This window comes from Rhinatrema bivittatum, chromosome 9 (assembly GCF_901001135.1).
Source record: "Rhinatrema bivittatum chromosome 9, aRhiBiv1.1, whole genome shotgun sequence".
Classification (NCBI taxonomy): Eukaryota; Metazoa; Chordata; class Amphibia; order Gymnophiona; family Rhinatrematidae; genus Rhinatrema; species Rhinatrema bivittatum.
This window is the reverse complement of record NC_042623.1, coordinates 110600005-110614452: the sequence shown is the minus strand read 5'-3', so window position 1 is coordinate 110614452 and position 14448 is coordinate 110600005. Positions and strand designations below refer to the sequence as shown.

General features: G+C 41.0%; 1 protein-coding gene across 1 annotated transcript in view; it reads right to left on the bottom strand.

Moving 5' to 3' along the window:
• Positions 1 to 2761: 2761 nt before the first annotated feature.
• Positions 2762 to 14448, bottom strand: part of LOC115099563 (transmembrane protein 117-like) — a 102362-nt gene continuing 90675 nt past the window's right edge. Inside the window, exon 4 of the mRNA XM_029617297.1 lies at positions 2762 to 5007. Coding sequence (XP_029473157.1) covers positions 4352 to 5007 — 656 coding nt within the window. The 3' untranslated portion in view covers positions 2762 to 4351. The remainder of the gene's footprint in view (positions 5008 to 14448) is intronic.

Genomic DNA, 14448 nt, shown 5'->3' with positions numbered 1-14448 from the left:
AACATACACACACAGGCTCTCCCATTCACTGACTCCCTCACACATAGACACTCTTACTCCCTCTCTCATACAGGCTCTCTCTCATCTATATCTCTTCTTCTACACATGGGCAGCACCACTGAACATCTTGTTTTTCGGCCGCAGGCAGAAGGGTAGATGCCGTAGTTTGCGCTGGGCCTCTTGCTGTTCGAGTGGGAGAGGAGATGCTGATGGCTCAGGTGAACCTTTCATTATTCAGGTGGGAGGGAAGAATACCAACAGCCCCAATGGGCCTCTCACTCTTTGGGGGATGGTAGGTGCTGGCAACCGCACTGGGCATCTTGTTGTTTAACCACCAATGGGAAAGGAGATGCCAGTGGCCAAGCTTGGTCTCTTGCTGATGCTGTTTGGGTTGAAGGAAACTTGGGGAGATGTTGGTGGCCCAATGGGTCTCTTGCTGTTCAGGCAGGAGGGGAAGTGCTGGTGGCCGAAGAAGCAGAGATTCAAAGCTAACAAGACCCTGGCTTGTGTTGCAGATTGCTGTTGCTGCAGCAGGGACAGGGGGGCATGTGTAAGCAGCTGAAGTGCTCAGTCTTCTTGGTGGTAGTGTAGTGCCACTGTTGGCTGTGGAGTTAAACCACCACTCCTTCAGGTTAGGAGATGCAAATTGCTACTGTGTTTGATTGGAGGATTTAAATCCAGATAATTTCTGGACATTTTAATCTTCCGTCGGAATTCTGGACACTGTCTTTAAATTCTGCACTGTCCAGAGAAAATCTGGACAGTTAGCAACCCTACAAATATTTGACTTTGAAAGACAGAAGTCACTATAAACATAGAAATGATAGCAGAAAAAGACCAAACGGCCCATCCAGTGTGCCTAGCAAGCTCCCACACTTATCTGTTTCACTGACCACCAAGTTCAGGGCCCTTGTTGGTAACTGTTTGATTCGAATTTCCTGCCACTCCCTGCCGTTGATGCAGAGAGTAATGTTGGAGTTGCATCATAGGTGAAGCGTAAGGCTTAATGTTTGTCTTTTATAACACTTTGATAGATTATTTTTCACAATTTTACTTTGTTTAAACACTTTTCATGATTAAAATTTCTATAAAATTATTTAAAATCTAGCAAATATATTTGTAAGTTTGTGATGAGTTGGGAAAGCCTTGGGTGAAATCCATGGTAGTACACTTTCCTTTTTTGGGCTTTTATATCCTCTATTATTCATTTTTTAAATAATTTTTAATTAAACATTTTTGCTCATTAACAGCCTGATTTACTAAACCTTTTCTCCCAGTCTGGGTCTATGGGGAAAATATTTCATAAAGCTGGTCCTTAATTTTTCCATTTCAAAATAAGAAGTTGGCTTTAATGTTGTTCAGTGCTAGTCTAGTTTTAATGCTGTTCAGTCTGCACAAGTTCGCCCTTGATAAAACAGATGTAACTTTGTGGATGTGTGTTTGTATGAGTATTTATGCACTTGTGCACAAGAAAACATGCACTCAAATTTGTTTTAAAAATATAGGGGAAAGTCTGAGCATCAAAGATATATATAGACTTATCTCAAAAATCCATGCAAGGTATATCAAATGTAAAAAAACAAAAAAAGAAAACATCAAGTAATAAAAATCCAGAATACAAAAATAGTACAACTGAATATACAAACAAAACATGATTTCCAAATAACTTTATTGGAACCATTTATAGGGATAAATCAGCTATAGCAGTGAACGTTTATGTGCTTAGAAATACAGTATTTCAGTATGTTATAGAAACTTGGAAAAGTCAGTGGCTTAGGTCAAAGTCCAGGACCAAAAATTGAAAATGAAAGACAATAGTAAACAAATGTAAGTATGCACTCACTGCTGTGCTTATTTGAAGAGTGAACTGTTTAACACTGAATGAAAAGCAAAGACAACTGAAAGAAAATTCTTACCTCTTCTTTGATGGATAGAGCCAAGCTCCTCATTTTATTAGTCAGCCATGTTTACTTTCCTATCCTCTTTCTACGTGTTGGGTGAACATGACCCCTGTGTTTTTGGGTTATTTTTTTTTTTTATCAGAATACCATAGAGATTTGCCATTGCCTTATATAGCCCACAGTACCAAGTCTCTTCTAGTGGCCTCCCTATCCAGATACTGGTCAGATCTGACCCTGCTTAGCTTCTGATATTTAAGAAGATCAGGCTCGCTCAGGTCAGTGTTACTACCAAGTAATATAGCTTACCTAAAAAGTGAACTGATATAGATTATATAATCTCCCAATCCATTTTCACAAATCCCCCCAAAAGTAATGTCCTATGAATCTTATGCATATATTATGTCTGGTGGTAGATTTTTGTATTGCTCTGTGTACATTTGACTATTCACTCACATTTTTATATCTAGATTTCTAACACGATTCCAAAAGTACAGGACAAGATGGGTTAATTGAGTAGTAATATATACAGTGAAAGTTCCATTATCCAATATGTATAGGGAATAGCTGGTGCCAGTTAATTCAATATGCTGATTATATGAGCATATCTCTTCTTCCTGTCAGTTCCCCTCCCCTCCAGTCCAGTCCCTTGTAGGGAGCAGGAGGGGAGAGGGTGATGCTGGAGTTACTCTACTCTACTCTCAAATCCAGCTCTTCCCTTCCTGCCATTTCCCTTCCCCTTCCTTCCCCTCTTCTTTCTTGCTGGAAGCAAGGCGGTGGTGGAGTGCATTCAGCACAAAGCACAACAGCGAAACGCTACTCTACTGCCTAATCCAACATTGTACCCCCCCCCCCCCCTTCCCCCAAAGGGCTGCCTGGGCAAGATGCCAGTTACTTTACCATTTCAGATGGTTAAGTTTAGGATAATGAGACTTTTACTGTATTTAATGAATGGAGCCCCCTTTCTCACTCATAAAGAATGATATATAATGTGGCTACTATCCCTCTTGATGAACTGAACTGTTACAATAGAAGCAGAAGAGAAAAGATGAGAGAGAATATGTGGAGGACAGCAAGGAAAGATGTTCCATCAGCTTCACAAACCATGGAGAAGATGAGGAATGCTTACATTAGTTGAGTCAGAAGACTGGAAATGAATAGGTCTGCTGTCTAGTCTTCATATAGTGGGTAAAGTAAAAGCATGTATCTCTATTATAAAGGCTTGCCATGGCTGTAAATACTTTGCCCTGAGAACAAGAGTGATGCAGAGACTTGTATGATGTCCTGCTTCAAAGGTTTCTTCTTTTTTTTTTAAAGGGTCAGAATGGAGGGCAGTGGTGCATTTTGGTCTTCTGCAGAGAAGAATATTCTAAGAAGCATACAACTAAAAAGAGATGTTATCTAATAATGTGGTTTGGCATCACAGGCCAGGATGGTCAAATGTTACGTACTCATGAGTTGCTAGGGAGGAAGGAGGTGTCCTTTTATGAAATGTTATAAATGTGTTGTATATATTTTGGGCCTTATTCAATGCATATTTCTTCCATAGACAACGAATGGGAAGACAGCACTTTTTTGAATAAGACACTGTATTGGTAAAACGTCATCTTACTGCATTTTCTAAAGATAATTGTCATTGATTTATAAAGATTTTTATCCATAAAGGTACAATATGGGGCAAATTCTTTTTTAAAAATGGGTGCTTTAAATATTATCAATGTGCAAAAGGGCAGGGGATGTAAGGACAGGTGACCGTCGGAAAGTACTAGGAAAACACCAAAAGATATTATTACTCAATTGCTATTACTAGTGAAGAAAGACACATTTTTATAAGTAGTGACCCATGTATTATCTCCCTACTGGTATGGAATTATACATCTGTATTTGTGTTTGCCAGTCAACAAGAACTGAAAGATAATCGACATGCCACACTACCCTGCAGTTCAACTGCCCATGTTACCAAGTCTATTGCAGCTCAATGTAAGTAAGAAAATCGTCATTTCAGTCTGGTACCTTATTAGAATCATTTTTTCACAAATATCTGTGTGTCTGATGATGAAAAAAATCTAATGTTATTCAAGAAGAGTACACAAAAACCCTGCACAGTACTGTATGTCACAGCATTGTTTTGTAAGTATAACATATCAAGGCACCACTATGGTTAGAACTTTATACCTGCTAGTTATCTAACACCATATCACAAAGCAAATCAAAACATTAGTAAAAAGCCTGTGCTATTGTGAGAGGCAATCTACTCTGTAAAGGAAAGTTCAATATAGGCACATCTATTATAGAAATTGAAAAAAGTGTTTTACAAAAAGCACATATGAGCACCGTTATAGCACAGGATATGCATAACTATTGTTTTCTAACCACTATGTAAACTTTAATTTATGAGAAGTAAAATTTGAGTTTCAGCTCCTGATTCTGTCGTTCTTTTTCTGGTTGAGGGACTATGCCATAGGCTCGCTATTGGGTATAGGAAGCCCAACTGGCTCTGTTGGTGCCAAGGTCTCTTGCTCATTAGATTGCAAGTTTAACTTCTCAGAAACCAGGAGGGAAGGCGGCTCTTCAATTTCATTCACTTCTGTCCTTACAGTAACCAAAGATGTGTTGTGCAAACTTAAACTTTCCTCTATAGAAGCCTTTAAATTTTCAATGGTCATTCCCATCTCTTTGCTGTGCTCTGATGGAGATTTCCTTTTTATGCGTGTGTATGTTTTGTCCTTGTTTTCCATGCCTTGCTCACTCTTTTGAAATCGTCCAAAGAACCAAACAAAGAATCCAAACAAAACAAAAGCCAATAGACTTGGAATAAAGGCCAGGCACTTGACATTCAAGCTAGTTCCAATATATCTGCTGTGTAAGAACATGTCTCCATTGACGTAGCTCTGGTTAGTATTAGGGTTGGTGTTATTGGACCTCCATTCCCACGATAATGTTGTCCTGTTAAGATTTTGTAGGCTTTCAGAATCTTTTACAGTGTAGATTTTCTTGCCAGGACCTATATACTGACCATATGCTGGAGGTTTGTAAAAAATTTGATTCTTCCACATATTAAGATCAAGGATCAAAACAAGAAAGATAATCCCGTAGTTAAACCATTTACCTGTATTAAAAAGAAAAAAAGTAATTTAAATGCATAGAATATATCAGCAGGTCCATCTGCATGCCATGTATCATTTCCTAATGGAAATTTTACTGTTTTATCATTATTTCCTTTCAACTAAGGATCCTCTGTGTATATCCAATGCTTTCTTGTATTCTGCTATTGATTTTGCCTCTACCCAAATCAGCACTAGAGGCTATTTCATGCCTCGACCAACCTTTCCTTTATGTGAAGAAACAATTTATTTTGCTACTCCTCCCTTTGGGCCTCATTTCCAGGAAATAGTCTATCTTTTGGAATGATTTATAGCATTGATATATGTTAATGTCTCTATCGTTCCTCACAATCTCACTTCTCCTTTATAATATACATATTTCAGCCCCTTAGTCTCATTTCATAGGGTCTATGGAGCAGAGTCTGCACCATTTTATTAATCCTTTTCTGGACTGCTTCTACTCTGTTTATACCCTTTTGAAGATATAATCTCCAGAACTGGATACAATACTTCAGATGAGGCCTCACCAGTGATTTATACAGAGGCATTATCATTTCTTTTTCTACTGGTAATATCTCTTCTTATGCACTCTAGTATTCCACAGGTTCTTCCAACTGCCTTGTCACACTTTTTTGAAATCTTTTTTATTTAACATATTTATTACCCACCTTCCTGGTTTAAAAAAATCACCCAAAGCAGTATACATAATATGCATAATTCATAAAATCAACAATAATCAATCATAAAAACATTATACCAGTACAGTCATCATATCAGCTTGCTAGTGACCCATCCCACTCTCTTTCCTTTTACCTTCCCCTAACAGGTCATGATTTTACTTTTTTACAAGACAACAAATAATTATTTTCTAATCTAATATCCATTAGAAGACAATGCTAAAGTACGGGAGGCAATGATGAAAAATGCCCTAGCACACAAACAAACTTGCAAAATTTCTCTAAAAGTTGGAATGACCAAGAAAGCTCCCTGACTAGACCACAATGATCATGTAAATATAAATATCACTGTAACTTTTTCTGTAGCTAGTCAGGATCTTTACCACTCAACACTCAAAAGGTTAATGTCAAAATCTTAAATTGTGACTGTAGATTATGAGATGATTTGCAGCTGGGAGCAAAACATTTGATACTCGCTGCTGTTTAATTAAAGGAACTGTTTGTGGTTTGAAAGAAATTCCTGTACAGTTGTCGGAAATTGGTTTCTCACTGGGACAATGGACTTTTAAAAAGAAGATGATGACTTTCCCAATGAAGATGGGATAAAAGATCAGAAGACTCAAGGATGTTCACATTTTAAAGACTGAGAGGCCTGAAGTTAAGGAATGTTTGCCTTTGCAGAGACTTTGGTTTTGAAAGAAAATATGAAAATTTAGAAAAATATACAAAATTATGAAAAAGAATTGAAAAGGTGCATAAAAGAAAAAAAATGCTTTCTATAAAAATCCTTTAAAAAATTGTTCACTCATATTCTTGCCTTCATTTGCATTTTTTTCATGCATATGTTTGCTTAATTTTGAGTTTTGTGTTTCAGGTTGCTTGTCTTTGGTATGACAGGAAATTGTGCTGTTAACATGGATTTTCCTTTATAGGATATGATATTCAGTCTCCTGGAAAATGGATTGAGAAGAAAGTGTGTGTTTCTCCCTGTTTTCAAGTTCTTGGATCTCTAGCTTAGAATTTCCGTGAGAGGGTATTCTGAAAGAAGAGGCATTGAAGGAATGAAAAACTAAAGAATAATGTCACCCAGACAATCAGTCCAGTGGAAAGATGCCAACCTGACTCTTGTCCAATGCGAATAGAATCATATATGGTTTAAAGGGTATAGGTATGAGGTGTAGGCCCATTGCCAAAGATCAATGTGGTTTAACTCATGGGTTTCTTGCAGGTAAGGCAAAAGCAGCCTTGGAAAACTTGACTTTTCCCCCCTGTGCGGGATCCCCGAGAGGTCATAGGGTCTTGCATGGCCCGTGGCCCTTCCCATGTGCCCCTATACCCAAGAGCTGACTGGGAAAGAGGTCAAATGGATGTTATCAAAACCTGCAAGAGGGTAGCCACTCAGGAAGGTGTGAAAACTATGAGGACAAATTAGCAAAGCTTGAAGAATGGTCTAGAGTCTAAGAGCTAAGATTTAAAGCTAAAAAATGTAGCGTCATGCACTTGGGTTGCAAAAACTCAAGGGAATGGTACAGTATATGGAATAAAATTCTTTGAAGCATGAAGCAAGAGCGGGATTTAGGGATGATCATATCTGATGATCTTAAGGTGACCAAACTGATGGAGAAGGTGATGGTAAAAACTGGTCAGGAGGAAGCAGGAGGTAATATTGCCCCTGTATATGTCTCCAATGAGATCTCTTTTAAAATACTGTGTACAATTCTGGAGACTACATCTCCAAAAGTAAATAAACTGGATGGTGTAAGTCCAGAAGGTGACTACTAAAATGGTCAATGGTTTTCGTTGTAAAGCATAATGTCTGTGAGTTCCCCAGGAATGTTGGATGCCAGGGGAGTCAAGTCCAGGCCTCCACAAGACAGAGAGACTTCCGCCTAGGCCATCCACCTTTTCTTCGAGTTCAGCCCTCTGGTGCTGGTGGACAACAAGGCATGAAAAGTGAGGTTAGATCCTGGCACAAACAGGGAACGTGAGGTCTGGAACACAGTAAGGCACAAGAATGAACCAGAAATCCAGGACCCCATGCAGGAGAATAAATAGGAATTGAAAGTAGAAGCGGAAGCTGAAGATAATGCAGTCTTCCAGAATGTAGCCAAGGTATGAGTACTGGAAGGTAGGGCCAAGCTCTGACAACTCACTGCTAATATTATCTCAATATAAGTACAAACCTATACAGGAAACAAGATCGCTGCCGGGAGCAGGGAGAACGAGCAGCACAGAGCTGGAAGGACTAGACAGAAGGTTCAAGAGCTCACAGCACTGCCTGAAGACTGGAGGAGCAACGGATATTTACAGGATTAGACTTAAAGATCTGAACATATATATCCTAGAAGAGTGGTTTACCAACCTGGGTTCCAGGAACTCCTAGGGGTCTGCAAGACCATCAAAGGGGCCCACAAGAAGGGAGGAAAGGAAAGTACAGCTGCTAAGAAGTAGAGCGGGCTGACGTAATCTCTGAGGAGCTCTGCTCTAAGGTTCCTGCTGCCTAATCCCACCAAGGAGAGGAAGATCACAGCCTTGAGAAGCCCAAACTGAAATGAAGGGGGAGGGGGGAGAATATTGCTGATTGCCACCACAAGGAGTCTGAAGCTATGCAGAGAGGAGAGGAAGCATGTTGCCACCAGCACCTTCAACAGTCGCTGTGCCACATGACCAGAGGCAGCAGCAAAAGGGTGATGCCCCTGAGTAGCAATTCTGGCCACTGCTATATGTGCTCTGGTTGTCCTGAAGACCTGGTAGTGAAGGAAAAAGCTGGACTGAGGGAATAGTATGGCCATGATGGAGGTCAGAAGACAGGGGCCATAGCAGGTTCAGCACTCAGAAAGGAACAGAGAAGGGATAACAGGGAGGAGAGGGCAAGAGGGAGAACATAGGAGTGAAAGCACTTGGAAAGGGCCTTAAGAGGTAGGAGGGCAGAAGGAAGTGCTATAAACTACTGGGTATATTATAGGGGTGCTTTAAAAGTGCTGCTGCAATCTCATATTTTATTGAGATGTTTGTAGTTATATGAGTGCCTTGAAAATGCTGCTACAACCTGTTGCAGTGCTGAGATGTTTATATTTGTATCTAATTAGTCCTGTGCTGATTTTACTGAGATGTGTTGTATTCTTAGTCCTGCTGTTGACATATTTCAAGTTTAACCCTATCCTCATTTTGTCTAATTCTGTTATTGATGAATATCAAGTTTAGTCCTTGCTAAAGTCTCCTTCAGACTGTAAGTTACCTTTCAAATTAGTTGACCAGAAAACACCATACCTTTGGTGAATTTCTTATTCAAAAAGGTGGATAATAAATGAAAGAATGCTTGGAATGGTCCATGGGGATAGGGAAGGAGGGAGAGGACCAGGAAGAGGACAGGAAGCAAGGCACTCAGGAAAGGGTCATGGCAGTAAGAAGACATTTGAGAAGGGACTATGGGGAGGGGGGTGCAACACTCAGAAAAAGGCCAGGGAGGAGGGGAAGTATTCAGGCAGGGGCTTTGATATGGAGGACCAGGAATGGGGATATAGGAAGGAGAGGACAGAAGGGAAGGCATTAGTGAAGAGGACATAGGTGGGGCCAAGCAGGGAAGAAGGGAAGGCAAGAGGGAAAGCACTCAGGAAGGGGTTGCATGAGGAAGGCAGGAAGTACAGAACTAGAGAAAGGTCTATAGAGGAAAGAGCAGGAGGAAGAGTACTCAGGAAGGGTTCATTGGTGGAGGAAAGCAAGGCAGTAGGGAAGGCACTTGGGAAGGGGCTATTGAGGAGGTGGGGAATAGCACTCAGGAAGGAGCTTAAAGGGAGGACAGGAGGGAGAGTACAGCTTATATCAGAAACCATTCCTTGTTTAATATTAAGTTTTATACATTACCAATGATTCTAGAGTATATATTTATTTATTACATTAATCAGTTTTCTGTATGGTATTTAACTGCATGTAAACATTAAAGAGATGCATGTGGGGGTCCGCAAACATTTTGGAGGTTGAAAAGGGGTCCACACTCCCCAAAGATTTGGGAACCCCTGTCCTACATTTACATTTATTGCATTTATAAACCACCTAACACTAAGAAGGCCTAGGCGGTGAACATAAAAACATACACAATATAAATCAAGAATAATAGAAAACAACATACATTTAAAATCAAAATAATAATGTGTTACATAAAAACAAAATAAAAATAAATTAAAACAGTAACTTGAAAAATAAAATTAATATGAATAATAATCAAATAGGTAAAATGGTAGGGTAAAATTAACCAAAAGCTAGATTAAATAAAAAGGTCTTAATGAGTTTTCTAAATTGAAGAAGTGAATCACAAAGTCTGATTTCAATTGGGAAAGAGTTCTGCTATGGAGAAGGTGCATTTGCGAGTAGTGCTGAGTTTGGCGAATTTTAGGAAAATTATAATAGAGATATTTAAATATCTACTAGGTATTAGAGATGTGAATCGTGTCCTCGATCGTCTTAACGATCGATTTCGGCTGGGAGGGGGAGGGAATCGTATTGTTGCCGTTTGGGGGGGTAAAATATCGTGAAAAATCGTGAAAAATCGTAAAAAATCGAAAAAAACGTAAAATCGCAAAACCGGCACATTAAAACCCCTAAAACCCACCCCCGACCCTTTAAATTAAATCCCCCACCCTCCCGAACCCCCCCCAAATGACTTAAATAACCTGCGGGTCCAGCGGCGGTCCGGAACGGCAGCGGTCCGGAACGGGCTCCTGCTACTGAATCTTGTTGTCTTCGGCCGGCGCCATTTTCCAAAATGGCGCCGAAAAATGGCGGCGGCCATAGACGAACACGATTGGACGGCAGGAGGTCCTTCCGGACCCCCGCTGGACTTTTGGCAAGTCTTGTGGGGGTCAGGAGGGCCCCCCCAAACTGGCCAAAAGTTCCTGGAGGTCCAGCGGGGGTCAGGGAGCGATTTCCCGCCGCGAATCGTTTTCGTACGGAAAATGGCGCCGGCAGGAGATCGACTGCAGGAGGTCGTTCAGCGAGGCGCCGGAACCCTCGCTGAACGACCTCCTGCAGTCGATCTCCTGCCGGCGCCATTTTCCGTACGAAAACGATTCGCGGCGGGAAATCGCTCCCTGACCCCCGCTGGACCTCCAGGAACTTTTGGCCAGCTTGGGGGGGGCCTCCTGACCCCCACAAGACTTGCCAAAAGTCCAGCGGGGGTCCGGAAGGACCTCCTGCCGTCCAATCGTGTTCGTCTATGGCCGCCGCCATTTTTTGGCGCCATTTTGGAAAATGGCGCCGGCCGAAGACAACAAGATTCAGTAGCAGGAGCCCGTTCCGGACTGCTGCCGTTCCGGACCGCCGCTGGACCCGCAGGTTATTTAAGTCATTTGGGGGGGGGGGGTTCGGGAGGGTGGGGGATTTAATTTAAAGGGTCGGGGGTGGGTTTTAGGGGGTTTTAGTGTGCCGGCTCACGATTCTAACGATTTATAACGATAAATCGTTAGAATCTCTATTGTATTGTGTTCCATAACGGTTTAAGACGATATTAAAATTATCGGACGATAATTTTAATCGTCCTAAAACGATTCACATCCCTACTAGGTATCTATGCACAAGAAGCAGAACTTTTTCAGTGGAATGGAGGCTCTGGAATGAGGAGTCATGGGATGAAAATGAAAGGAGGTAGATTTAAGAGTAGGGCTTCTGATTTTTGGTTAAAACTGAAAAACCCCGAAAAAACACCCTTGATGGGGAAACTGGATTTTTCAGTTTTAACAAATCCCCCCCCACACACACACATCAAAAATAGGCCCATCTGATGGTGCTTTGATGATGTCATCCTGCTGCTTCAGCATTGCCCAAATGTTTTGGAGCAGGCCAACAGTAGCACAAGGCCCATGAGAGGAACGGACACCGAGGGCAGCAGGTTGGCAGGGAGCCCAAGCTCTGCTAATCTAAGATGAGGATCATGGGAAGTATAAGCAGGGAAGGGAGTGGAATAAATGGGGAAGGAGAGAGCCTGCCACCAGCCCTCCAGCCATACAAACACATCCTGCCACACTCTCTAGCTACACACAGTGCAATGGATTGGGGAAGGGAGGGGAGAGCCATACACACACCCTGCTGCTCCCTCCAGTCACATACACACACACACATGCACTCTGCATCCTATTCTAGCCACATATATACACATACACACCCACACCCATACTCTCGTCCCCTCCAGCCATACACACTCTGCCACCCCTTCAAGCCACAAACATGCACACACACACCCACTGCCACTTCCATCATCCTACCACTTCACAATAGTCATATACACACACCGCGCAATACACCATGAAAAATTTACACCTTATTAAACTGAATTCAATAAAAAAGCACCAAAAATTTCAGTCTATGCCATAAAAATACAGATAAACACCCATTTTTGGTATCCTATTGTAAAACTCTAGGAGCAGTTTAGGGAAATGTGACAGAGGACAGAAGAGAATAAACTCCAGCCATTCTTCGCAAACTTTTATTATTTACACAAAATTGAAACAAGCAGAAACTTATCTCAGCAGTATTTAAAGAAAAGTCACAGCAATCAAACATAAATAGTTATAGCAAATTCTATACTTCTTTCTTTCTGGGGCCTCCTTGTTCTCAGTTGGGCCTTCTCTCTTATTTCCCAGCTAAGGAAAATGCCCTGGGACCAGAATTCCCTTCTGGACTGTGCCAGATATCTGGAGCTACTACTTTAAGGTGTTCTGAAGGTCTTTCTTGAATACTCCTCAACATACCTTCCCCTCAGCTTAATCTTCCTAAGCTGAGTCCCTGCCTGTACCAGGGATATTTCTCTGGCTAAGAAGTCAGCATTGGCATTCTCCTTATTGGCTCGATGCCATACCTTATAGTTGAAGGGCCTGAGGGCCAAGAACCATTTCATGACCCTACCATGGGACGCCTTATTTCATGTGATCTACACAAGGGGTTGATGGTCTGTCACAAGTATAAATTGGCGGCCAAGCAGCTAATACCGGAAGGCTTCTAAGGCCCACTTGATCACTAAAGCTTCTTTTTCAATTGTTAAATACAATTTCTCCCTCTCCATTAGCTTCCAGCTAATAAAGGTCATTGGGTGTTCCTGGCCATCTTTCTCTTGTGCCAGGACTGCTCCTAAGCCCACCTCCGAGGTGTCTGTCTGGGCCACGAACAGCCTGGTGAAGACCAGGCTTATCAGAAATGGTTCTGAGCATAGAGCCTTCTTTAAAAATCTGGAAGGATCAGAAGAGGTTCTTGAGAGAGCAACTCTCCTGATGACGTTTCTTTATTTTCAGGATCTTAATTTAGTAATGAAGCACTACTTTCAAAACTTTAATACTTCCTTCTATGGTGGTCAAGTTTGGATGTATCACGATTTTGCTAAAGCTACACAAGATCGCTGTAAGGCTTTCTTAAATATGAAAAAAGAAGTATTGGATAGTGGTGCATCATTTCTTCTATGATATCCTTGCAGATGTGTGGTAAGAAAGGGAAATAACACCTTTATTTTCTTTAGTGCAGATCAGCTGAGTAACTTCCTTAAAAACCAAAAGAGCCCACAGACTTAAACAGCACCCAAATAATCTAGGCATTTAATACATTTATGGGAGTTGAGTAACCACTATTTCTTTTTATTTACTGAAATTGTGTAAGAATCTCCATATTATAAAGACATTCCCTTGTTTAAAAGATTGTGTATTCAACAATAGAGATAGTTGAGCTGGTTAGCTCTATGTTGTTTTTTCTTTTTTTTTCTCTTTCTTTCTTTAACTTTAGGTTTGCTTGGTAATGATCTCATTATTTTGCTGTACAAAGATATATTTGCCTTGTATTTTATGTTGAAAAATCAATAAATAAATAATAATAATAAAAATCTGGAAGGTCCTGTCTGCATCCATGGATCAGCTGACCTTCTCTGGGCCTTCTTCTGCAGCAGACAAAGGAGTGGTTTGGAGTAGAGGAGTAACTTAGTGGTTAGAGCAGCAAGCTATGACCAAGGGGAAACTAGGTTTCAAATCCCTCTGTCACTTGTGACCTTGAGTAAGTCACTACTATCCATTGCCTCAGGTACAAAATTAGATTGTAAGTCCTGTGGGGATAGGGACATACCTATACAATCTGCTTTTATGTATGAGTTGAAGTACCAAAAAGTGGAATCTAAATCTTTTGTAGTATCTGATGAATCCTAAAAAGGCTCTCACCTTACTCTTTGTCTGTGGGGTGATCATTTTTATTTTTGTGCTTGAGGATGGATCTTCCCCTTCCCAAGGGAGTATCCAAGGTATTATACTTTTGAGCCCCTAGCAGGTATTTATTGGGGTTGGCCATCAGCCCAGCCTTCCATAGGACTGTAGGTGCTGCCTTTAGTTGGTTCAAATGTGTTTTCCAGTAGCCACTATATATAACAATGTCAAGAAAGGCTGTGACATAGTCCTGGTGTGGGCTTAATACGTAGGAAACCAACCTCTGGAACATAATGGGAGCTCCATGAAGTCCAAAATGCAGAACTGTAAACTGGAAGTGTAGAGAAAGTGTAGAGAAAGCTGTTTTCTCTTTTTCTGTTGGTGTAAGAAGGACCTGCCAATATCCCTTTTGTAACCCAGAATATTCATAAACTGTCTTCTTCCCAGCCATTCAATGAGTTTGTCTATGGGAGGTATCAGATAGGCATCAAGCTTTGAGGTCTCAGAGATTTTTCTGAAGTCTAAGGAGAACCGTATGCTACCATTTGGTTTAGGAAAAATGGGCAAAGACTAGGCCCTATTGTTTTTTTCTAATATGCTG